The sequence below is a fragment of the Dendrobates tinctorius genome, unplaced genomic scaffold, assembly GCF_039654945.1.
Source record: "Dendrobates tinctorius isolate UK_male_01 unplaced genomic scaffold, ASM3965494v1 ptg000016l, whole genome shotgun sequence".
NCBI classification, from domain to species: domain Eukaryota; kingdom Metazoa; phylum Chordata; class Amphibia; order Anura; family Dendrobatidae; genus Dendrobates; species Dendrobates tinctorius.
The window spans coordinates 41,281,109-41,307,526 of NW_027361684.1; the positions used below are offsets into that span (position 1 = coordinate 41,281,109).

A 26,418-nucleotide genomic window follows, 5' to 3' on the forward strand; every position below is an offset into this window, starting at 1 on the left:
TATCTATCACTCATACAATACCTGTAGGAGTACTCTGCTGGAACTCAAAGAGCTGGTGATTGCATTATGAGAGGACATTGTAAATCCATTTATTGTGCAGCTACTCAGTGAGCCATTTGAGGAGGTACGGGAGCATTTGTTACTCGTCTCATCAAGTGTATTTAGAGCCCTTTTCAGGGTGTCTGACCTAAAGAAACAAGTGTGTGGGTACAGGCAAAAGTTAGAAAAATGACAATGTATAGTCAGGCCCAAAAAATAAATACCAATAAAGCTGTTGGAGCAGTAAAGGCTTTAAAGAATGAATTAGGACCCCCCAAATGTGCTACAGTGTCAAGGAAAACAAAAAAAGAAAAAACACATGGGCTAATGAAACTGACATTAAGAAAAGTTACTGTCAGATATAGATGTAAAGTCGAGCTAACTGAGCTCTGGACTAATCAGTACAGCTCCACTTAGAAAGTCAAGAATTTTCACCACTAAAACGAATATGCTGCAGTCCATCATTAGTACTTCTCTATTTGAGTCTCCCACATTGCCTAGCTTACAAGGTCAACGCAAAGTTGAGGTGGCTAAGCCTCCTGCCATAGTCAGCACTCTGAATTCTTACCGACTTTTGTTCTCCATCTATCCACTTTTACGGTTTTAAGTATGATACGGACTTCTGAACTGTGATCTGAGCACATCAGTCACAATGATATCACTGCTGTTGAGATCTCTGTAGAGAGCAGTAAGCAGCGCCAACCTAAAGAATTGTGGCTGCCTGCCATTTTCTATGACACTGTTCACTTTGCCATTCACAAACAAAAATTGCACTGCCGTCCCAAACTTCATTCTCCCTATGTTTTTGCAAACACCCAGATGGGGAGGAGTGAGACATATACAGTCATGGCCAAAAGTTTTGAGAATGACACAAATATTAATTTTTACAAAGTCTACTTCTTCATTTTTTCTAATGGCAATTTGCATATACTCCAGAATGTTATAAAGAGTGATCAGCTCAACAGCAATTACTTGCAAAGTCAATATTTGGCTAGAAAATGAACTTTATCCCGTAAAACACATTTCAACATCATTGCAGCCCTGCCTTAAAAGGACCAGCTAACATCGTTTCAGTGATTGCTCCATTAACACAGGTGTGGGTGTTGATGAGGACAGGGCTGGAGATCAATCTGTCATGATTAAGTAAGAATGACACCACTGGACACTTTAAAAGGAGGTTGCTGCTTGGCATCATTGTTCTTCTGTTAACCATGGTTATCTCTAAAGAAACACGTGCAGTCATCATTGCACTGCACAAAAATGGCCTAACAGGGAAGAGTATCGCAGCTAGAAAGATTGCACCTCAGTCAACAATCTATCGCATCATCAAGAACTTCAAGGAGAGAGGTTCCCTTGTTGCCAAAAAGGTTCCAGGGCGCCCAAGAAAGACCAGCAAGCGCCAGGACCATCTCTTAAAAGTGTTTCAGCTGCGGGATCGGGCTACCAGCAGTGCAGAGCTTGCTCAGGAATGGCAGCAGGCAGGTATGAGTGCATCTGCACGTGCTGTGAGGCGGAGACTCTTGGAGCAAGGCCTGGTCTCAAGGGCAGCAAAGAAGCCACTTCTCTCCAGGAAAAACATCATGGACAGACTGATATTCTGCAAGAGGTACAGGGAGTGGACTGCTGAGGACTGGGGTAAAGTCATTTTCTCTGATGAATCCCCTTTTCGATTGTTTGGGACATCTGGAAAACGGCTTATTCGGAGAAGACCAGGTGAGCGCTACCACCAGTCTTGTCTCATGCCAACTGTCAAGCATCCTGAAACCATTCATGTGTGGGGTTGCTTCTCAGCCAAGGGAATGGGCTCTCTCTCAGTCTTGCCTAAAAACACAGCCATGAATAAAGAATGGTACCAGAATGTCCTCCAAGAGCAACTTCTCCCAACCGTCCAAGAGCAGTTTGGCGATCAACAATGCCTTTTTCAACATGATGGAGTACCTTGCCATAAAGCAAAGGTGATAACTAAATGGCTCAGGGAACAAAACAGAGATTTTGGGACCATGGCCTGGAAACTTCCCAGATCTTAATCCCATTGAGAACTTGTGGTCAATCATCAAGAGACGGGTGGACAAACAAAAACCTTCAAATTCAGACAAAATAAAAGCATTGATTTTGCAAGAATGGACTGCTATCAGTCAGGATTTGATCCAGAAGTTGATTGAGAGCATGCCAGGGAGAATTGCTGAGGTCCTGAAGAAGAAGGGTCAACACTGCAAATATTGACTTGCTGCATTAACTAATTCTAACTGTCAATATAACCTTTTGCTACTCATAATATGATTGCAATTATATTTCTGTATGTGATAAAAACATCTGACAAACACACATAAAAACCAGAGGGCAGCAGATCATGTGAAAATATAATATTTGTGTCATTCTCAAAACTTTTGGCCATGACTGTACAAGCTTATCTCCCCTACATGTATTGCAGTTGTAAAGTGAACTAGCACTACACTAGGTTTTCATGGCAAATGACAGCAACAGCTTCCCTGAGTGTTTCAAAGTTGAAAATAATATAAATATATATACATATATTGTAATACTCCCCCCTCCCAACCCCTTTTATAACACATTCTGGCTAAAGCCTTCTGCATATATTAGTCGTTACCTGGCCTTTTTGGAGAACACGTCTGGCATTTGGCTCCGAGATGAGGATGTGCTTGAAATTACAGATGTATTCTGGTAGTTTCTTTTACTTTTCTAAAGGAGGTGAAACAATTGCATATCAATACAATGTTATTATTGGTCACTGGTATGGAGCCATATAATATATCTATCACCCATACAATACCTGCAGGAGTACTCTGCTGGAACTCAAAGAGCTGGTGATTGCATTATGAGAGGACATTGTAAATCCATTTATTGTGCAGCTACTCAGTGAGCCATTTGAGGAGGTACGGGAGCATTTGTTGCTCGTCTCATCAAGTGTATTTAGAGCCCTTTTCAGGGTGTCTGACCTAAAGAAACAAGTGTGTGGGTACAGGCAAAAGTTAGAAAAATGACAATGACTAGTCAGGCCCAAAAAATAAATACCAATAAAGCTGTTGGAGCAGTAAAGGCTTTAAAGAATGAATTAGGACCCCCCAAATGTGCTACAGTGTCAAGGAAAACAAAAAAAGAAAAAAAAAAACAACACATGGGCTAATGAAACTGACATTACTTACTTGGAACCAGAAGTCAAGGAACCATTTACCACTGGAGATTCAGCTGAAGACTCCCCAATTCCATTGCTAACCTGCCTCCTAGCGGAAGGTGAGGGGCAAGAAAAGTTACTGTCAGATACAGATGTACAGCAGAGCTAACTGAGCTCTGGACTAATCAGTACAGCTCCACTTAGAAAGTTAAGAATTTTCACCACTAAAAAGAATACGCTCCTCTCTATATACATATATGAAAGAAGAAATGGGAGAGGCTCATCCCGGATGTACAGGGTGAGGAATGGGAAGAAATCCTGGAGTCGCCAATATGGGTATCTCCATCTGCCAATAACAGGATGATACAGTTATATATTATTAATCAGTCATATTTGACCCCGGCTCGACTCTAAGATGGGCCGATACTCGTCATCGGAATGTTTGAGATGTCATTCAATAGATGCGGACTTTATTCATATGATCTGGTGTTGTCCTGTTGTTGTGCAATACTGGAGGGAGGTGACGTTATTATTAACATCCTTGGTACAAACCCCTGTTCCACTTGAACCACTGATCTGTCTGTTTGGAGTGTGGGATGAGGAAGCATAGGTCATTATGTTGGGATTTTTCTACGGGAGACGCTGTTCATGGCACGGAAGGTACTAGCATTACGGTGGATGGGAAATTCGCCTCCTTCTCTTGGGTCCTGGATCACTCTGGTAAATTCAATTATCCCATATGAACGTACGCTGTATCAGAATAGAGGATGCCCGGGTAAATTTAAAAAGATTTGGGAGAGGTGGAACTCCGCTCACCTCACTTTGCAGAGCGGAGATGTCGCACAGTAAACTGCTTATTATATAGAAGTAGGCTGCGGAATAGTTTATGTTTTGGTAGATGTAGGTAGGGTTTAGAAGCTAGGCAGGTTTTATTACTGGTACAATAACACAACACTACTGTGATTCAATTGATATTATGTTTGCTTTATTTACACACAGTTGATGTACATATTTTGCCACGCGTCTTCATGCTGTCTGGACATATGTATGTTTTGTATCAAGCTTAACACCTTGTACTATATGTGTGTGTTGTAAAACTGCCTGTAGTTTAATAAACAAATTAAAAAAAAAAAAAAAAAAAAGAATACTCTGCAGTCCTTCATTAGTACTTCTCTATTTGAGTCTCCCACATTGCCTAGCTTACAAGGTCAACGTAAAGTTGAGGTGGCTTAGCCTCCTGCCATAGTCAGCACTCTGAATTCTTACCGACTTTTGTTCTCCATCTATCCACTTTCACGGTTTTCTTCATCTTTGTTAAATCTCTTTCTGCGCTCTCGGATGGCATTGAGCACAGTCTCCTTTGCACAAGGGTCTGGAGGTGGACATGTAACCGAAGGGGAGGTCAAGCTAGTAGATAACAGACTGTTCAGCCTTTGAAGGGAAGAAAAAAAATTCTTTACTATCCAAGAAGTGTTACAACAGACAGCATAGATTAGATCTGAATAGAATCCAATAGAAGCCTATATCTTGTATTTATTCCTCCACTAAGAATGCAGTACAAATATATCTTATGTTTCCTGATGGCATACATTCAATGCAACACTCAGTGCAACTAAAGACTGAGAAAAAAGGAGATTTTTGTGTACTCACCGTAAAATCTCTCTCTTAGCCTCTAATTGGGGGACACAGAACCATGGGTGTTATGCTGCTGTCCACTAGGAGGCGACACTATGCATAATCTAAAAAAGATTAACTTTGGCTCCTCCTCTGCAGTATACACCCCTGGACGGCATTAGCCTTCTCCAGTTTTTTGCAAAAGCATTAGGAGGAACATAACAGAAATAACATAACCATGCCTGTAATAAGGCCATGTACGAGCTCAAAGAACAATATGAGAACTCAACTGTAACAACGGCCCGTAAGTGCAGCAGGGTGGGAGCTGTGTCCCCCAATTAGAGTGTAAGAGAAAGAGATTTTACGGTGAGTACACAAAAATCTCCTTTACTCTGTCGCCTCATTGGGGGACACAGAACCATGGGACGTCCCAAAGCAGTCCCTGGGTGGGAAGCAAAGGACGAATATTGTGCTGACAGGTCCCTAAACTTGGGGCACTGCCGCCTGCAGAACCAGTCTACCCAGGCTCGCGTCCACTGAGGACTGGGTATGAACTTTGTAGTGTTTCGTAAACGTGTGTAGGCTAGTCCAAGTGGCCGCCTTACACAGTTGTGCCGAAGCCTGGTGCCGAATGGCCCAGGAGGCCCCTACCGCCCGCGTAGAGTGTGCCGTGATACCGGCCGGAAGAGGAGAATTGTTAAGGCGGTAAGCCTCTTGTTTGGTGGACTTGATCCACCTGGCAAGGGTAGCTTTGGAAGCCGGCAGACCCTTGTGAACGACTTCCGGAAGAGACTTCCGGAAGGGGGCACTCCTAGACACGTATATACGCAATGCCCTGACGAGGTCAAGCGTATGCAGAGCCTTCTCCACTCTGTGAACTGGAACCGGGCAAAGAGATGGCAGTGAAATTTCCTCATTGAGGTGGAAGCTGGACACAACCTTCGGAAGGAAAGATGGGACTGTACGGAGAACCACCTTGTCCTGGTGAAAAGCCAGGAAAGGCCGTCTGCAAGAGAGTGCTGAAAGTTCAGACACCCTGCGTAGCGAGGTGATTGCCACCAGAAAAACCACCTGTGATAGAAGGCGGAGTGAGACTTCCTTAAGGGGTTCGAAAGGTGGTGCCTGCAATGCTGTCAGGACCAGGTTGAGGTCCCATGTCTCCAGTGGACGTCTGTAGGGGGGAACCAATTGGGAAACCCCCTGGAGAAAAGTCCTCACTTGCGGCTTGTTAGCAATGTGTCTCTGAAAGAGCACTGAGAGCGCTGACACCTGGCTCTTAAGCGAGCCCAGGGATAGCATGGCATCCAGGCCCGATTGAAGGAAACCGAGTACCTTTGGGAGGGAGTAGGGGAGTGGGTTCTGTCCATGAAATTCGCACCAGGTAAAGAAAGCTCTCCAGGTACGGTAATCTTGGCGGAAGCTGGCTTCCGTGCCCTGATCATGGTTCTAATGACATCCGGTGAAAACCCTGCCTGGGTTAGAACCCAGGTCTCAATGGCCACGCCGTCAAATTGAGAGCCCCTGAGTTCTGATGGTAGAACGGGCCTTGTGACAGAAGGTCGGGACGGTCGGAGAGACGCCAGGGGGCATCTGCTGTAAGTTGTACGATGTCGGCATACCATCTGCGTCTGGGCCAGTCTGGCACGATCAGGATGGTTGGAACTCCCTCTTGTTTGATCTTTCTCACAACTCTGGAGATCAGGGGGAGGGGTGGAAAAATGTACAGAAGCTGGAACTGGGTCCAGTCCTGAACCAAGGCATCTGCTCCGAGCGACCGCGGATCGTGTGTCCTGGCCATGAAATTGGAGACCTTGGCATTGAGATGGGATGCCATGAGGTCCACGTCCGGGATGGCAGATCTGGTGAAAAATTTCGGGATGGAGAGACCACTCCCCCGAGTCCATTCCTTGTCTGCTGAGGAAGTCGGCTTCCCAGTTGTCCACACCCGGAATGTGGACCGCAGAGAGTACCGACCTCGTGTCTTCTGCCCAGTGGAGGATATGTGCCACTTCTCTCATCGCCTGGGTACTGCGGGTCCCGCCTTGGTGATTCACATATGCCACCGCTGTGGCATTGTCCGACTGTATTCTGATATGAGAGGCTGCCAGCAAGTGATGAAAGGCTCTCAATGCGAGGAAGATGGCCCGAATCTCCAGGATGTTGATGGGCATGGTCGCTTCCACTGGTGACCACTTGCCTTGTGCCCTGTGATGTAGGTACACCGCACCCCAACCTGTCAGGCTTGCATCGGTGGTCAGAACCTTCCATTGACCTGAGAGGATTTTCCCCTTGCAAGCGAGGTTGGCTTGAGCCACCAGTGCAGGGACCTCCTGGTTTTCGATGTTAGCCGGAACTCCATGTCCAGGGAGAAAGGATTCCCAGGACTTGAGGATGGCTAGTTGAAGAGGCCTGAGGTGAAACTGGCCAAATGGTACCGCCTCCATTGCTGCTGCCATCCTGCCGAGTACTCTCTTGGCAAACCGGAGAGATCGGGAGGGAATTGTGGAGGAGTATGCGGACTCCTAGACGGAGAGCCAGTGCCTTGTCCCTGGGAAGGAGCACTAGACCTCTGGAGGTGTCGAATAACATTCCCAGGAAGATCAGAGACTGACTCGGGGTAGTTGACGACTTTTGTAAATTGACTAACCAGCCCAGGTGACTCAGAGTGTCGATAGTGCTTGAGACGCTGACCTCGCAATCCTTGAAGGTGGAAGCCTTGATAAGAAGGTCGTCCAGGTATGGAACGACTACGATGCCTCTGGAGTGTAGAACGTCCATGGTGGCTGCCATGATCTTGGTAAACGTTCTGGGAGCCGTGGCGAGTCAGAACGGGAGAGCCACGAACTGGTAGTGGTCCTGGTTGATTGCGAATCTGAGAAATCGCTGATGGGCGGTAGCAATCGGTATATGTAGGTATGCGTCTTGTATGTCTATGGAGGCGAGATATTGTCCTTGATCCATGGACGCAATGATTGACCGAAGGGACTCCATGCGAAAATGACGAACCCGAACATACTTGTTGAGTTGTTTGAGGTCTAGTATGGGCCGGACGCTGCCTCCCTTCTTTCGGACTACGAACAGATTGGAGTAGAACCCTCGGAAGCGCTCGTCTGCGGGAACCGGTACTATGACCCTGTCTGAAGGAGGGAGGAAACGGTTTGATGGAAGGCACGAGCCTTGTCTGGCGGTTTTGGGGGAATAGAGAGGAAGAACCGGTGCGGTGGGCTGGAAGTGAACTCGATCTTGTATCCGGAAGACACTATTTCCTTGACCCACCTGTCTTCTGTAATCGGCAGCCAGACTTGCTAAAAGAGTAGCAGTCATCCGCCTACGGGTGGGGTGTCTTCCGGAGTTTGTGAGTCATGATGAGGAGAAAGTCTGAGGTTTTCCTCCTTTGGGCTTTGCCTGGCCTGTTTTCGACTGCCAGGTCCTGTCCAGCCTCTGCGCCGCCCGTGGGTTGTCTCTGCGCGGAGAGCGGTTACGATTTTGTGCTGGGCGCGAGACGGACTAGCCTGAAGAATTCTGAAAGGATCGGAATAGAGTTTGGTTACGCCTTTTGAACGTGCGTTTGGGTTTTAGTTGTGGGAGAGAGGTACTCTTACCCCCAGTGGCATTGGATATCATGGTGTCCAACTTTTCACCGAAAAGCCGCCCACTGAGGTACGGGAGATGTGTGAGGGACTTCTTTGAGGCCGAGTCCGCCTTCCATTCCCGCAACCAAAGGATACGCCGGATCGTGATGGCGTTTGATGATATACCCGCTACACCTCTTGCGGAATTCAGAGCTGCATGAAGTATGTAATCTGCTACCACCGCTATTTGAACCGCCTGGTCCGACAGCTCAGGATTTGTGGCTTGGAGGCCAGCCTGCAGTTTTATGGCCCAAGCCAGAATGGCTTTGGCCGCCCAGACTGAAGCGAAAGCGGGAGCCAGAGAGGCCCCTGCCGCTTCGAAGATTGAACGAGCCATGCGTTCTACCTGCCGGTCTGCTGTGTCCCTGAGGGTTGAGCTATCTGGCAGTGAGAGGAGGGTCTGTGCTGCTAGCCTAGAGACTGGGGGGTCCACTTCGGGTGGATCTGTCCACTCCTTGGTGTCCTTCTGTGGGAAGGGGTACCTTGCTTCCAAATATTTACGATTGGCAAATTTCTTCTCAGGCTGCGCAAACTGCTTAGTAAGTATCGCCTGAAATTCCGGGTGATTAGAGAAGACCTTTGGTGGTTTCAGAACACTTTCACAGCAAATCTTGTGTTCTGGGGCTTCCGGGGTTGGATCAGAAATATCCAGCACCCGATGGATGGAAGAGATTATGTCCTCAACTAGCGCTGTATTGCTAGGGGGGACAAGGTACCAAAGACCTCTCCATTTCGTTGTCGGAGTCACAGATGCCTTCCGAATCCTGCGTGTCGCTAAGGCGTTCCCTGGTGGGTGAACTGGGGCGGAGGTCCTCTGTGGTCGGGGATCGCTGAGGAGATCTGCGTTGTCTGTCTCTGTTAGGGGACGGTCTAGGTGACCTGGAACCACGATGTCTCTCCCTGGAGGGGGATGACCGTGTGCTATGGGATGATGCAGATGACCGCGACCTGTGGGTCCGCTTACGTCTGTGAGTGTCGCAAATGGCATGTCCTTGAGACAAGCCGTCCCTTTGCTGGGTAACGTTCATAGCTGAGACATGACCCTGCAGAGCCTGAAGTAGTGTAGAGGTTAGATTATCTATGGACTGTGTCATAGACTGCGACACCTGAGTAGCCCATTCCGGCGTGGTAGCAGACGCTGAAGCATTGGTAGGGGCTTCTTGGGGTTCTGACACAGTATTTTGGATACAATCCCGGCAGTGCGGGTACGTGCTGCCACTGGGGAGAGTGGTTTTGCAGGCTGTGAAGAATGTATAAAAGCAGTCCTGCCTGGTTCTTTTCCTTGAGCCCAGCATAGTGCACAGAGGCTGGCTAGCAGGGACCTTACAGGGGTGGCAACGCAGAGGAAACCTATAGGAGAGCCTTATAGGTAATATGGATTCACAGCTGAGTAGAGAGAACCCAGCTGTGATCTTACCCCACCAGTGTGCCCCTAGGTCCAGCGCCGACAAATCACAGTCCTGTGCCCCCCGGAGACTGCTGACATTGCTGCTGATGTCAAAGATGGCTTCTGCTGCAGCAAAGATGGCCACCGTGAAGATGAGGAGGAGAAGAAGGGGGCGGAGAGCTGAGAAAGGGCGCGCAGGGCTATGTAAAAATGCGCCCTTTCTGCCTCGATCCGCCCCTTCTATGACACTGTAGAGTGTCATATTCGTCATCCGGGGGGCGGGGAGGAGGCGGCAGCTTCAGCTAGGCTGAAGCCGCGGTCTAAATTAGCAGCCTGATGCCCAGAAGGGCCCCAGGGCGGGGCGGATGTCCGGGAGGGGGTTGGATCTGAACCAGACCCTCCCCGGATTGGAAGGCAGAATAGCAGTGGGGCTGGCAGCAATAGCGGTTCCATGTGAGGGGTCCCCCTGAGGCACTATGGAGCTGGTGCCGCAGAGACAGGGGCGCAGGGAGCACTGTCTCTGTATGTGCCATGTCTGCCTGCACTCTCCCCCGGCCCCAACAGGAGACGGCAGCAGGGCTGGGGTCCCCGGCTGTTTAAGCTGCAGAATGCTGCCTCGTACAGACCCTACCTGAGGCGTCTCAACCTAATACCCCCAGAGGGGGATTAGGGAGGGTGTGTCTGTCGCCATCAGGGGGTCTTCATCCTCACCTCGACCTCAACCCAGACCCCAAAGGGGTTGGGGAAGGAGGGGGGTCTCGACTTCGGACCAGTACCCGAGGGACTGGGGAAGGAGCGACATGGGGAATAGCCATCTCCACTTCAACCGGGCACCCCATAATAGGGGGCCGAGGAAGGAGCCATGTCGGGAGTCTCACTGGAGACCCACTTTTCTTCATCTGTAATCCGTTGGAAAAAAACGGAGTAAAAATAAAAAAACAAAATCTTTAGGTGTGCCTCCTTGTGACACTAAGCAAAAACTGGAGAAGGCTGACGCCGTCCAGGGGTGTATACTGCAGAGGAGGAGCCAAAGTTAATCTTTTTTAGATTATGCATAGTGTCGCCTCCTAGTGGACAGCAGCATAACACCCATGGTTCTGTGTCCCCCCAATGAGGCGACAGAGTAATTACTCATGGTTTAACACAGTCATGACATGACATATATGTACGCGTCCCTGTCTTTGATGCAGGCTGACACTGAGCCCAAATATTTCCCAGCAGATGATTGTTGATTTAATCAGACATCTGGTGTCTAACTGCCGTGGGTGAAGAAGAGCTGTGCCCATAACTTTTAACCTGTCAATCCTGCTAAATTTAACTAACATGCACCAGCAGGAAGGGGCATCATTCCATGCAACCACTGGCATGTCCATGATGTGATGGAGGGGCGCCGAAGGGTTGCCATGACAGTGTGAGCTCTGCTGAAGTTCCCCATGCTTGGCATGACTATTCTGCTGTGAAAGCCAGCTCGTAGCTGGCGCTCATAGGAGACCATGATTTTATCTATACATAGCAGTGTTGATTAATCACCAAGTATAGCACAAGTGATCACACAAAAGCAGCTTCAAGCCCACTAAGTGAACTATTACATACAGTAAAAAGTTAGGAACAAGAAAGATGAAATCACCCCCTTTCACCCCCAATTTCTGACAGCGGCAATTAACTCATGCTTACCGGAAGGGTGTCAAATCCTGCCCATTAGTGACCCCATCACAAGATCACGGGACACCAATGGGTCAGCATGACAACCAGAGGCCTGAAGCAGACCTCTATGGTTCTCATTGCCGAATTGCTACGAGCGCCACCTTTCCTTTGGTGCTTATAGCAAGTGAGCATTTCTGCTACATACAGGCGATCTGATCATCACCTGTGTGCAGCAGAGGCGATCAAAGTAATGCAGCTTCCAGTCTCACATGGAGGCTATTGCAGCATGCAAAAAGTTTGAAAAAAAAAAAATATAAAAGTTCAAATCACCCCCTTTCACCCCATTCAAAAATAAATGAAATGCACACATTTGGAATCGCCGTGTTCAGAATCACTCGATAAATATAAAAGAATTAACCCGTTCGCTAAATGTTGTAAAGAGAAAAAAAAAAAAAATTCAGAACGTCAGAATTACATTTTATTTCGGTCGCCATTACAATAAAAAAGTGATCAAAAGATTGTATCTACACCAAATTGGGATCAATAAAAGTCAGCTCGTGACTCAAAAAATAAGCCCTCACCCAGCCCGAGAGAACAAAAAATGGAGACGCTACAGGTCCCAGAAAATGGCGCCTTTTTAAACCAAATTTTGGAATTTTTTCTTCACCACTTAAAAAAAAAAAAAGAACCTAGACATGTTTGGTGTCTGAACTTGCAATGACCTGGAGAATCATAATTGCAGTTCAGTTTCAGCATTTAGTGAACATGGAGAAAAAAAAACCCAACAACTGGAATTACACATTTTTTGCAATTTCACCACAATGCAATTTTTCCCCCCGTTTGTACACGATATGTTAATACAAAGTGTCGTTCAAAAGTACAACTTGACTCGCCAAAAACAAGCTCACACCTGGCCTAACAATGTCCAATGTTAAATAAGGTACATATAACAGATACAATAAATAGACATTTACATGGCATGTACAATAAATACGATTAACGTTAAAGGGAAAGGGTACATAACATCCAACATTAATAAATATTAATATACATATATACACACACTTATATATCTGTACACTTACGGATACTCCTTTGTGTCCCTTACAATTATCTACCTCTAAACCTGCTGTGTCTGAACAAATACCGTTAACCTGCGCCCTTTGAGTTCCCCCTGTTTGATCCGGAACCTTTCCCTGTTCTCGTCTAGCCTGAAGTCGCATCTGTGGAATCTGACCCCCTGAAGCCGCTCCTGTGGTACTTGAGCCAGAAACAGCACCTGCGGTTCCGTGCCTGCCAGTGACTCTGTGCCTGTGTGGCCAGCTACTCCGGGTCATAGCCTGTGTGCCACCCTTGGAGTCAACAGCTGCGATATCGAACACTGCCCTGGGTGCGGCACCTGGCGACCACCTCTCGTTCAAGTCTAGCTCCATCATCAGGAGCTCTAGTGTAAAACCAAGTGGTCATTTGACCGTGCACCTCCAGGTAAGTCCGGTCCAAGGCAAGGGTATAACAGTAGTCCTATAATAATACATTATTTTTGTACCCAATGTGGTCTAGCCTCTATTATCTGCTATTCTGTACAGCTGGTAATTTGTCAAATCCATTTTGTTCATACTCCGTTCTATTCATCAATTTTCACAGTGACAAAGGTTTCCCATAGATATGAAAGGAGGTCACCAATCATACAGCAGTATGCCTCCCACACATAAAGATGCCTTTTTGGCCAAAAGAGCATGTATAAAAAAAAAAAAAAAAGATCCCGCTATTGGAGGCGGATACCCTATAAAGCTGGTTTCACATTTGCGTTAAAACAACGCTGCGCCCTGCGTCGTTAAGCCCCGCCCCGAGCCGGCTCCCTGCCCGCCCCATCCGGGATCACCGCCTACTTTCGCATTTGCACGCATGCGATCGGCGCACCCTATCTTTAGCATAGGGTGCGCAGATCATGCGCTGCCAGTGTGAAAGTAGCGTGCTGCGCACTTTTGACGGTGCGCCGTGCGCGCCGAAATGCAGCAAAAATCAGTGACATCCTCAACGACAATGTCAGAGTGTGAAGACAACAAATAACTGTATATAAAGTAAGCCATACAAATGACATCGCTGGCTGCACGCCGCCATCTCTTCAGACTCCCCCATACACATGAACACTCGGCTCAGAGGAGCAGTCAAGCGCCAGACCTCCACGTGCTCCTGATCACCTCATCGGAAGCACACTGAGTAGAATGAGGTGTACTCTGGTTGGAATTCAACTGACACTGGAATGGAATGGCAGTCAGACACTTAGTGACTTATGGATATGGGACGGACCCCCACTCCATGTTAAAACCACCATAACTACAGTAAACCTAGGCACTAGAATAAATACACAACACATTATTTTGGTTGTCAAAATGGCCACAGCTTTATTTAAATCACAGGATTAACACAATCACAGTAGGAGTCAGGTGAAGTGCTAGTACATTGGGATTGACAAGTACTGTGATATCCCAGCTGTCTGACATACAGAACCAGGCCAGACAGCCATAAAGGGGCGGCACACACTGGCTTGCCATTCAAGCAGAGCCAGTAAACTTTCAGGGCACCAATGACCCCATTATCCTCACTCCTGTGCTTAACCACTGTGGCCGCCCCTGATTGACGTTACCATTACAACGTCCTTGAGGCTGGCCACCAAAGCCGAGCCTGTTCACCACCATGAGGTTTTACATCCTCTATTAGTTAAAATGAGTCCACCTTAACTTGCCTGCAACTTCCACCTGACTCCTAAACCGCCACCAGAGAGGCCATTTGACACCTTAAATGGACTCGCCCCCACCAACCATGCCTAATAAAGCCATCAACCATTTCTACATGCTATGGAAAGTCTGTGCACACAAGTAATAAAATTAAAATTCCAGAGCTCCGACAGATTAATTTTATCGATGCCATGCTACCAAGTTATAATCGATAATACGGTAACTACAGCAAAATAGCAGTTGTTAAACATCCTGCAATGAGGATCCCATAATGGGGAATGTGGAAAGTAAATCATAATTAAGGTCATAGCCACAATCTGAATACCTGCATAATGACATCTGTCATGCCTCAAAAAACTATTATACCGCATGTATTGTAGCCAGCTCTAATAATTCACCAAATCACAGATTTTAGTTCTAGAAACCACCATTATTTACAGTAGCTGTGCAGTAAAATGTCTTAAACCCACTTACTATCACTACCCGAAAAGTGATGAACATATCAATAGAAAGATATTATAAATAGGGAGTAATTAAAACTATACACAATATAACATCAACATTATAACCGACCATAAAATAACATTCAGAATATCTGGAAGCAGCAATTTAAATAAACCTAAAGCAGAAAAAAGTCTACAAAGGCATTATTAATAACCCGGCCACGCCATTGTTAATTGTTTTTTATGCACTTGATAACATTTACTGTTGACCTCTCCAACTGGGTCAAAGGCATTGGGAATAGGCATATTGCCCTTTTTGTTAATGCACTTGATTACTTTACCCTTAGCGGCTCCCACTGGCTCAAGGGCACCGGGAGTAGGCATAATGCCCTTTGTGTTAATGCACTTGATGATACCCTTAGCCGCTCACACCAGCTCAAGGGCATCAGGAATAGGCATATCGCCCTTCATGTTAATGCACTTGATTACTTTACCCTTAGTCACTCCCACTGACTCAAGGGCACACAGATCAGGTGCAGTGCTCTTCAGTTTTGTGCACTAGATAACTGCATTGTCCAGACGACAACCTTGTTTTCTTCACCCCTCCAGCCGCCGTCCCTGGCACAGAGGAGCCAATTTCTTCTGTAGGCATGCAAAATATGATTGCCCTGACCCCAGGGACATTACCCTAACAGGGTCCTATAAAATATAAATGCTTCTGGAGACCAGGGGGCCATACCTTGATGGTCACCCCTCCATACCAGGGGGCCATACCCGAGATGGTTACCCCCTCCACACCAGGGGGCCATACACGAGATGGTTACCCTCCACACCAGGGGGCCATACACGAGATGATTACCCCTCAAAACCAGGGTGCCATACCTGAATTGGTTATCCTTCCAAACCCAGGGGGGGGGGGTCCGCGGCCAGTTTATTAACAAATAACAAACATTTACAATAAGTATTAAATACACAATCATATACGACATGAGGGGAGGGTTCTTGGAGCCCCAAAAATACTGGCTAAATATTTTGGCAAACACACAAGAACTTAAAAAATCCACGTTACCCACAGCCGTAAACCACCAGCTCGAGGGCACCAAACATCCCATTCCGGGAAGTCCAACCACCAAAAGCTCCAGGGTAACACCCCGTCCAGAGTTACCCGTCCAGAGCCGTAACCAAAAGCCAGATCCAGAATTTTAACTTCCAATTCCTTTTTGCTGATTCAGCATCAACTCCAAGAACCCCACCCAGAGGTCCATACTTAATATGGTTACCCCTACTGACCAATTTATAAATAGCTTCAAGGACCCACTAAAAGGAAAACAAATGTTTGTTTGTTTTTTTGTTTTTTTTTTAAATTCATGTTATTAAAATAAACATAAAATAAACTTTAAAGCATAAATCACATAAATACGCTGGGGGGAGTCCTTGAAGCTCCCAAACCTGGTGATTACCAAACATAAAATGTACCAACAATTACACCCAGCTGTTACCCCCACTAGATCGGGAGCACATAGCCACAAGGGTTCCAACATTCACTTGAATTTCCTCCACCTTTCACCAGGTCCAGAACCATATTAACTTCCAAAAAGAGGAATCCATATCCCAATGAATCCCCCAGACCAATTTCTAACCAACTTCTAGGACCCCCCTAACCACCAGGCTCCAGGTAATCCACTCAGGCCTGTGCCATCTGCCATCTTAAGTAATATAAAATAAGCACTTGGTGAGTATACACTGATCCCCTTTTTTTTTTTTTTTTTTTTTTTAAGTTATTATTCACACCTTTATTAAAACAAACATACCATAAAACATCAAAACATAAATAATATTAACACGCTGGTAGGAGTCCTTGAAGCTCCCAAAATCCAGTGATTACCAAACATAAAGTGAACATAAAATGTACCAACAATTACTCCCAGTCGTTACCCCACCAGCTTGGGAGCACCATAACCACAAGGGTTCCGATGTTCACTTGAATTTCCTGGGGATCCGACAAACCCTTGCCGAAACTCCCCTCCACCTTTCACCAGATCCAGAACCATATTGAATTCCAAAAGGAGGAAACCATATCCCAATGGATCCCCCAGACCATATTTAACCAACTTCAAGGACCGCTCCAACCGCACAAAATGTGGGATAAGTGAGGGTGAAAAACTCACAGGTTTACAACCAAGGTATACAACAGGTTAATAATGGAAAATATCCCATCGTAAGGTCCAGAAATAGACAGAGATGGGCAATGCTGTGTTATATGAGAAGCTGCCTGCTCCTCTACAGCAGTTACAGACTCTAATCACCAGCTGCGCATAAATGGTAAGAAACATGTAGGTCTAATATAAGCTGCCTGCAGTCATAGGTGTGTGATAGAAAACTGCAAGTTCTGTATCCCAGCCAGTCACTCTACTACATACAATTACAATAGACAGGAGACAGGGCTGAAAACACTTGTGTGAAGTTGGCACCCCATGTTCTCAAAAGATGCATAAAAATACACCATTTGTTTGTGCTGCGTTTGTGCTGGTTTGTGCCGCAAAAATGAACGTTTGCGCCGCTTTGGTTCCAGAGATATTGCGCGTTATATTTTTATGAAGCTCCGCCCACTTTCCACCCCATGTTCTTAAATTTTAAAAATGAATACACCATTCGTTTGTGCTGCGTTTGTGCCGCAAAAATGAACGTTTGCGCCGCTTTGGTTCCAGAGATATTGCGCGTTATATTTTTATGAAGCTCCGCCCACTTTCCACCCCATGTTCTTAAATTTTAAAAGTCAATACACCATTCGTTTGTGCTGCGTTTGTGCCGCAAAAATGAACGTTTGCGCCGCTTTGGTTCCAGAGATATTGCGCGTTATATTTTTATGAAGCTCCGCCCACTTTCCACCCCATGTTCTTAAATTTTAAAAATGAATACACCATTCGTTTGTGCTGGTTTGTGCCGCAAAAATGAACGTTTGCGCCGCTTTGGTTCCAGAGATATTGCACGTTATATTTTTATGAAGCTCCGCCCACTTTCAACCCCATGTTCTTAAATTTTAAAAATGAATACACCATTCGTTTGTGCTGGTTTGCGCTGCAAAAAAAACCGTTTGTGCCGCTTTGGTTTACGAGATATTGTGCGCTCAATTTGCTTTAACTCCACCCACTTTCCACCCCATGTTCTCAAATTTTAAAAATAAATAAATACATCATTCGTTTGTGCTGTATCTCGCACTGAGTTTGTGCCTCAAATCACTGTAACTGATATATGGATAAAGGGAGATAAAAAGAAATGAAAAACACCGGCTAGCCATAGCAATTTTATAATAAAAAAAATGTATAAATTGTTCCTTACTAGACCCCATACTTCATTTCGATTTCCTGCTTGTGATGCTCCTCCCCCACACACTGTAACTTGGGGAAAGGCCTAACAATTTGACTACTAGCTGAGAGACTCCCAGGGTAAATCAAGTGTACTTATTTGAACTGAAAATGTGCTAAACTGTCTTGGTAGATTTCTGCAAAGCTATTACCTGAGCAAAGAAACTTTAGTTCAATCATGGAGTTGTACTTTTATCTGTCTACAACAGTGTTTCCCAAGCAGGGTGCCTACAGGTGTTGCAAAACTACAACTCCCAGCATGACCGGACAGTCAAAGGCTGTCCGGGTATGCTGGGGGTTGTAGTTCTCCAACACATCAAGTTGTTTGTAATTACAGTAATGCTTTAACCCATTAAAAGAGTACTCTGCTGCAAAACTTATCCCCTATCCCACCCCCCCGGGGGGGGGGGGGGGTTTGGTACTGACCACTGGGACCCCCTGCAATCTCCTGCAGTGGCCCTCAGTGCTCCCCTGCATGGAGCAATCACCTCCCTGTGCAGAGTGACTGCCAACCACAGGGCTTTGCTGTGGCAGGCACGCCCCCACCATTTATTACTATGGGAGAGGCAGAGATACACAATACACTTTTCATCTGTAAAAGTAGAGAGAAGTGAGCATGCTAAGAATAGGATTATTTAATCTCAGTACAGTGATCCCTCAACACATACAATGGCCCCAACATACGATCATTTCAACATATGAAGGACTCTGTTGAATGCAGCTGTTCTTCACATGAAAAAAATTACAGGACAGGCAATAGCATTCCCCTCAGAAAAAGTATGGGTAGACTTGTGTCAAAAATTAAATAACAAAATGTCACCAAAAAACCTTTACACGTTTGTAAAGACAAATCGGCACAATGTATGGGAAGCCCATGGTCTGTACAAAGATGTTACAAATATTCCAAAACAACCTTCCAACAGTGAGAGCTCAGAAGGAACAGAGAGTCATTCATCAGTTCAGTGCTATGACATTCAGTTTGAGTTCAGTCTTTCTTTTCAGAGCTGGATCAAAATTTGGCCTGAAAAAGTAATTTACAATGACAAATCTATGTATGCTGATAAAAGAGAATACACAATCTTAAAACCTGGTACATGGACTCACATATTGAATGAGGAGATCTGGAAAAATATCAAGTCATCGTGCACACTTAAATTCAGGAGGGCAAAGGTTTATCCAAATGTTGTATCTAACTACATAGATATAACAGGGTGCTGCACAGAGTGTGATGCACAACTATCCATAAAAGTTGAAGAAATACCAGAGATTGCTAAGCCAGTAGTGCTTAAGTGTATGATCTGCAATATTGATGACAGTCTCCACACAGGAAAATCAAAACGTAAATTATCAGGAGATTTAAGAAAAAGGTTGTCAAAAGAACTCTGGGAAGGACGAAAACAAGCACATGTATGGCGAGCAGCTGAGGCTTATAAAGTTATGGATGTTGGTGACCCTGAGCCTAGCCATCTACCAAATCTAGCAACGCTAAGAAAAGCCAAGCAAGAGATTGGCGAAAGAGAGTTAATGCACAAGGACCCAATTCTTTCATTACATCTCCTGAAATACAGTGTTCCTCAGACTGGAAGCATACACAACATTGGTCTAGATAATTTTTTTTGCCATTACTGGACCCAGTCTCAGATGCAAGTCTACCAAATAAAGTCAAAGAACTTGGGTTCCTATGTAAGTTTTGATGCAACAGGTTCAGTAGTGAGAAAACTAAAAAGACCTGTTGGCATTTCTGCACACATCTTTTTGTACCAAGGGGTTTTGTGTTCGAGTGGAGATCATATCCCAGTAGTGCAGATGCTTTCTGAGAGCCATACTGTTAATTCTATAGCACAATGGCTGACTGAATGGAAACAAGCAGGTGCTACTGTTCCAAAGGAAGCAGTTTGTGATTTCTCCCTCGCTTTGCTTGGAGCTCTAGTTAAGGCTTTCACTCCTTACCCCGACTTGAAGACATATATAAATCAGTGTTTTGGAGTGTTGACCAGGAATGTTGCATCAAAACTACCACCATGCTTTATTAGAATTGATGTTGCGCACTGTATCAAGCTTATTAGCCGATGGGAATGTCTGAGGCAAGCTGGAAACAGAGTAAGGGAATTCTATCTCAGAGCAATGGCACAACTTCTACAGTCTACATCACTTGATGATGCGAGAGAACTCATTCATTCAATTTCAGTTGTTGCTTTTAGTGAATCAGAAGGGAATGATGACAGAGGCACACCAGTTTTATCAGAGACTAGCAAAGTTCAACTGAAGAGACGGATTGCAGAGGGACGTGTTTTACCCACTGTCACTGAAGATGACTATGGAGTAGAGATGAAAGAACAAGAGGATGAGCCAATTCAACCATGCCAAACAGACCTGAAAATATGGGCAACAGAAATTTGTGAAAGGAGTAAGATGCTTGCAGCAAATCATGGTGACAATTTACATTTTACATTTCCAATTTACATTTTACATTTTTACATTTACAGACAATTTACATTTCCTTCCAGAACTTGTTCCAAATCTTTTAAGAATGGCATGTTACCTTCCACTTTGGACAGCCATAATGGTTCCACACTTTAAAAGTGTGAACATGACAGCAAGTTCTGCAAATGTTGAGGCTGAATTTAAGAACATAAAAAATGGACTCTTTAAACATGAATGCCTCCCTATTAGAACCGACCGATTTGTAATTCGTCACCTTGAATTTATGGAAGGCAAAATGAGACTTTCCTCAGCTCCCATAAAGAAAACCGAAAGCAGTGAAAATATGAGCCAAGAGAATGGGCAAAAAAACAGCAACTGTGAGGAGGATTCACAAGTTCACATAAAATTGGGTGATGAAAGTAGCTTGCAGGAGCAGCCTGTTGAAAATTGGAAAGGTCTCAGTATTCCTCCATAAAAGAGATTGTCCTACCTAACCCCATGTTCCGAGTTGCTGCACATGGACACAAAATTTAACCAAAAAAAAAGGTGAGCATTTTGAAAAATGGTAACCATCTAGCTAAAAAACCAATACAAGTAAACAAAAAGCTTATAAGTATCATTAATACCTGTGCATTTGATTCATTTTGCCAGTGTCTTTGTTGTGCATTCTGGGACAGTGGATTATTTTGCAATTATGTCATCAAAGAAAACACCATTGAAATTTTTGAATTGGTGCAGACAATTGTGACAAAGGGAGTTGGAAAGGAAGTTTATGCAATGAGGGCTAAAATACTGTCTGGAATATTTGAATATGTTCAGCTGAAGTCAGGTGTGAGGCAGGTCAATGCTGAATGTAATGTTGCACACATAATCTCAATGACAATGAGACAGGTACCAAGTGTAATAATTAAAACACAGTGTTCTTCTGTGTACTGCAATAGAAATATAGCTAATTCAAGAGCAATCCCTCTTCTGCCAATCAATATACATATTTTAGAAACTAATGGACTTAGTAAACTTCAGCTAGCATTGGAAGATGGGCTACACCTAAATGTTTCAAAAATGTCTAAAGCCATTAAAGTCACCTCAAGAGTGTCCAGATGGCTTGAAAATTCAGGATGCATCTTCATTGAAATTCCTTTGCAGTGGTTCGGTCACGCACAGCTGCACCAGTGGACAAGTACTTTGTATTGAAATAAGTGCAGAAACACAGTATACACTGTCCGAAATACCTGTGAACATACATCTGGACAGTCATTCATTTGTGCTACGAGGGGTTGTTGCCTTCATTCCAGGAACTGGCAATATGTCTCTTGGTCATTATGTTGCCTATTGTAGAAGAAAATTTAATGGCTGGGAGAAATATGATGACCTGTGTGACTTTATTACAACAGCCTCTGCAAAGACCAAGATACAACCCCATGTTGTAATATTTACAAAGGAGGAGTGAATATGTGGAGAATCTGTCTCATCATGAGTCCCGTGGCAAGTCACAGGCTCCAAGATTGTTGTGGAAAGTTTAAAAGTATCCTGGCACCAAACAAAGTGTTAGTAATGCTTTCCTCTAAGGTTGTTTTGGTGCTTAAAGTGTATGTTTAAAATAACCTAAAATATGCCTTACCAATTTTTTTTATTCTGTTAACATTTTGTTAATGTGGATTTCCCATTATGATTAAACCGTTTCATGGTTCTTTAAACAGTTCTGCTGTCTACAAAGTTTCATCTGTTATTGGTAATTCCATTTTTATCTGTGTTTGATTTGCAAAGATTTATTAAGCTCTGAAGGTCCTGTTTAGTTGGACAGCTATATTAAAATAACAATACTTTTGTTTTGAGCCAGACACAAAATCATGGTCTACCACGGTTTTGAGTCCAGCAAGAAAACCACATATGGAGCAAAAATGAGCCAACTAGGGTCACTTGCGGACCCCAGCCAGATCATAGAAATGAATGGAGCGTATGCCCAAAAATGTAATGTTAACCCAGCCATATTCACACTGCAATCCAAAGCCATCACACACAAAGTGGTGATGTCTACGGTCATTGCATATTTATGCAAAGATTTTCATAGAAGATGACAGTCACTTTACATAAACTGGCCAACGTCAAAAGTAATCACAATCTTTTTTTTCCCTGGAATTCTTTTTATAGTGCAACGTAATTTGGCTAAACAATGTGTTAGGCCTGCTGGGTAATATAAAAAAAAGAAACAAAACCCCTCAGCAGGCCCAGATGGAACTATGGGAGCCACTGGGTCCTAAAACCCTCCCTGCAAGGTGACGTCAGCAGGGAGAGGACAGCCAACACTCACGTGACAAAAATAACCAATAAGACTGCAGCTGAAAAGTCAGACACACCTCTGGCTGAGAAACCACAACAGAAAATATATACAATAATTTAATAACGTTGAGACCAGGTGCGGACCACTGGTGCCCCCGCCGATCTAGATTCCCTACGCTGCAACCCTAACTAGACCGTCAGACTTCACACCCGCAAGGGCGATCCACCCGACCACCATCTCCCTAGTCTCACTCCTGTCTCCAACCTGACTAGGGTGGGGGCCCTAGGGTTACAGCTGGTAGTGGCAGAATGTAAATAGGGCACCAGCAGTCCACAGATGTTCTTACCTGGTCCGTAGAAGAAACTGCAGAAGCAAACAATATCTCGGAAACCAAAGCGGTGCAAACATTCATTTTTGCGGCACAAACCAGCACAAACGCAGCACAAACAAATGGTGTATTCATTTTTAAAATTTAAGAACATGGGGTGGAAAGTGGGCGGAGCTTCATAAAAATATAACGCGCAATATCTCTGGAACCAAAGCGGCGCAAACGTTCATTTTTGCGGCACAAACCAGCACAAACGCAGCACAAACGAATGGTGTATTCATTTTTAAAATTTAAGAACATGGGGTGGAAAGTGGGTGGAGTTTCAGCAAATTGAGCGCACAATATCTCGGAAACCAAAGCGGCGCAAACGTTCATTTTTGCGGCACAAACCAGCACAAACGCAGCACAAACGAATGGTGTATTCATTTTTAAAATTTAAGAACATGGGGTGGAAAGTGGGTGGAGTTTCAGCAAATTGAGCGCACAATATCTCGGAAACCAAAGCGGTGCAAACGTTCATTTTTGCGGCACAAACCAGCACAAACGCAGCACAAACAAATGGTGTATTCATTTTTAAAATTTTAAAACATGGGGTGGAAAGTGGGCGGAGCTTCATAAAAATATAACGCGCAATATCTCTGGAACCAAAGCGGCGCAAACGTTCATTTTTGCGGCACAAACCAGCACAAACGAATGGTGTATTCATTTTTAAAATTTAAGAACATGGGGTGGAAAGTGGGTGGAGTTTCAGCAAATTGAGCGCACAATATCTCGGAAACCAAAGCGGCGCAAACGTTCATTTTTGCGGCACAAACAAATGGTGTATTCATTTTTAAAATTTTAAAACATGGGGTGGAAAGTGGGCGGAGCTTCATAAAAATATAACGCGCAATATCTCTGGAACCAAAGCGGCGCAAACGTTCATTTTTGCGGCACAAACCAGCACAAACGAATGGTGTATTCATTTTTAAAATTTAAGAACATGGGGTGGAAAGTGGGCGGAGCTTCATAAAAATATAACGCGCTATATCTCTGGAACCAAAGCGGCGTAAACGTTAATTTTTGCAGCACAAACCAGCACAAACGAATGGTGTATTTTTATTCATCTTTTGAGAACATGGGGTGCCTACTTCACTCAGGTGCTGAAAACTGGGCCCATGATGTGTCCTCCAGAGCAATGTGCAGCCTCACACTAGGAGTGCCCACTGTCGGGATCCCTCAGATTACTCTTTCATCTGAAGGACCGATGTTCTTGGGTGTGAAGCATCATATGTCTCTAATTAAATCAGCTCCGTGGAGAAGAACTACACAGACACCAGCTGTATGGTACAACTCAGGATGCCTCCAAGACGCCTCTGGCTTATCAGTTAGGCTTCCGTCTTTTATAGTAAAGAATTTAAACATTTTACAGACATGCGCAGTACAAATGATTTTACAACTTGTTTTAGACAAAGAAAGTCATTTAGGCGAAAAAGCAGAGGTATTTGACCTTGGTTCACAAGGGAGATGTCTGAGACATCTCCTCGAAGAACAGATAAGGTTTTAAACAAGAGAATGCAACAAAGACAGAACTCAATTTAACTCCTTCAGTTCCTATCATTCCCCCCTTTGACATCTTCATTTTCCACAATCTGGAACACTGGATCCTGCAACAACAGCGGATAGTGGCTCGTTCACCAGGTACTATCCCAGGCCGACGGGTTGCCTGAGGGAGACAGGTCTTCTACCTTCTCCATCCCCCAGATACTGAAGCCACGTCCATCATTGCAAGAGTACGCTCCTTCATGCCAGAAATGAGATGTCAATCTAGGACTCAAAGGAATAATAGTTAAATTCTTGTTGTTTACAGTCAAACTTCCTTATCTATTTCTACATCTTTTCTTGCATACAGAGATACACCAAAAAACAAGTTTCAATAGCACATATATTACGAAGATACAAACAACAATGATTTTGGACAGCAACGGTGGTGTTCAATATATCCAATATATCCCATATTTGGTCATCTAAGTAATCTGTAGCCCTGACTAATTTATCCCACATTTGAGTAATCATAGGATAAATAAAAATAGAGCTGACAATTTTATTGGCCACACTCATCTGCACTATATGTGGTCTCCCAGAGAGGTGAGGTGTATTGTCAGCAGCTCTTTTGTACAACGTGTGTTTAGGTATGCTCTGAGTACTCAACTGGTCATTCGGAATAACAAAGGTAGCTGGAGTCAAACGACCCAGAGTACAAGCACCTTTTACCCCTACTGGCAACCATTTATATGCATTGTCTCCACATACCCAGTACATGTCACTAGGTAGGTCCCATAGGGCTGAATGTTGTAGTACCAGTCTATGAACTAAATCTATGAACGCAGATGCATTCTGGAGCATGCACCAAGGTGAAAATTGTCCTAAAGGACTACAATAACCTGCATCAGGGTTTCCACAATGGGAGGTTCCCTTCTTATATTACGAGGACTCGTTACAAGGCATATTACCAGGAATATTAATACAAGTTTCGTTAGTGCCCTGGGGAAATAAATTGGAATACTCCCAGGACGTGTTATGCAACCTTCTTTCTAGCAGTATTGGTTTGAAGGCATCAGTAGAGTGGGAAGTTACATTAAAACTAACTTGTAGGCCATACATTGGAATTTGCCCCAGGTAGGTTAATCGAGTTCTATTCCTGGGTACCCAAGCCCCCCCTTTATATGCCAGATATTGAAGGTATGTATTACTTCCTGAAAGATTACCCTGCCACCAAGGGTATCCTACCCATCCCACAATAGGTATACCAACAGTTGTGTTCCATAACTTCACATTATTTGTGGCATTATTAGCAAGTGTATCAGAACAACTGGTCCAGGCAAATAATTCCTCGGGTGGCATAGGAATAACAAGGAACGGAATACTAGTGGCTGATACTGCTGAATGTGTGCAGATCCAGCAAATGATTTGACCAATCATTTAGTATTTTTTCATGATGTTGTATAAACTTATTATTCAAGGACATTGGAGAATTTAGATTGTCCCACGCAGCTACCATTATTACAGATAATGCAACAAAACCAAACCAAAACATTATGCACTCTTATGCTTTGTTAACTCCTGTGGCTAGTTTGCAATGCGATGCGTGGATCCAGGTTGGTCGTCCTTCCAACTTAACAGAAGTAGGCGTTGTTAGGAGTACTTGGTAAGGTCCTTGATATCGGGGTTCAAGGGTCTTTCTGGAGTGTTTCTTGACATATACGTAATCACCAGGTTGTAGACAGTGAGTTCCTTCCACACTATCTGGATCTGGAATGGAAGAGAAAACTAGAGAATGCATTTGAGTTAAATGCTTTTGCAACTGGATTACATAACTTGTCAAATTATCCACAGAGTGTTAAGACCTGT

The 26,418-nt window shown here is 44.6% G+C and overlaps 2 protein-coding genes across 2 annotated transcripts in view; one reads left to right on the top strand and one right to left on the bottom strand.

The window, feature by feature from the left end:
• LOC141080484 (uncharacterized) overlaps positions 1–26,418 on the top strand; it is a 154,434-nt gene that overhangs the window by 107,295 nt on the left and 20,721 nt on the right. The window lies entirely within an intron of this gene.
• LOC141078399 (nuclear envelope pore membrane protein POM 121-like) overlaps positions 7–26,418 on the bottom strand; it is a 38,274-nt gene continuing 11,862 nt past the window's right edge. The window contains exons 2-6 of the mRNA XM_073565139.1: positions 4,439–4,603; positions 3,204–3,281; positions 2,831–2,996; positions 2,648–2,739; positions 7–187 (exon numbers count right to left, since the gene is read on the bottom strand). Coding sequence (XP_073421240.1) covers positions 7–187; positions 2,648–2,739; positions 2,831–2,996; positions 3,204–3,281; positions 4,439–4,455 — 534 coding nt within the window. The 5' untranslated portion in view covers positions 4,456–4,603. The remainder of the gene's footprint in view (positions 188–2,647; positions 2,740–2,830; positions 2,997–3,203; positions 3,282–4,438; positions 4,604–26,418) is intronic.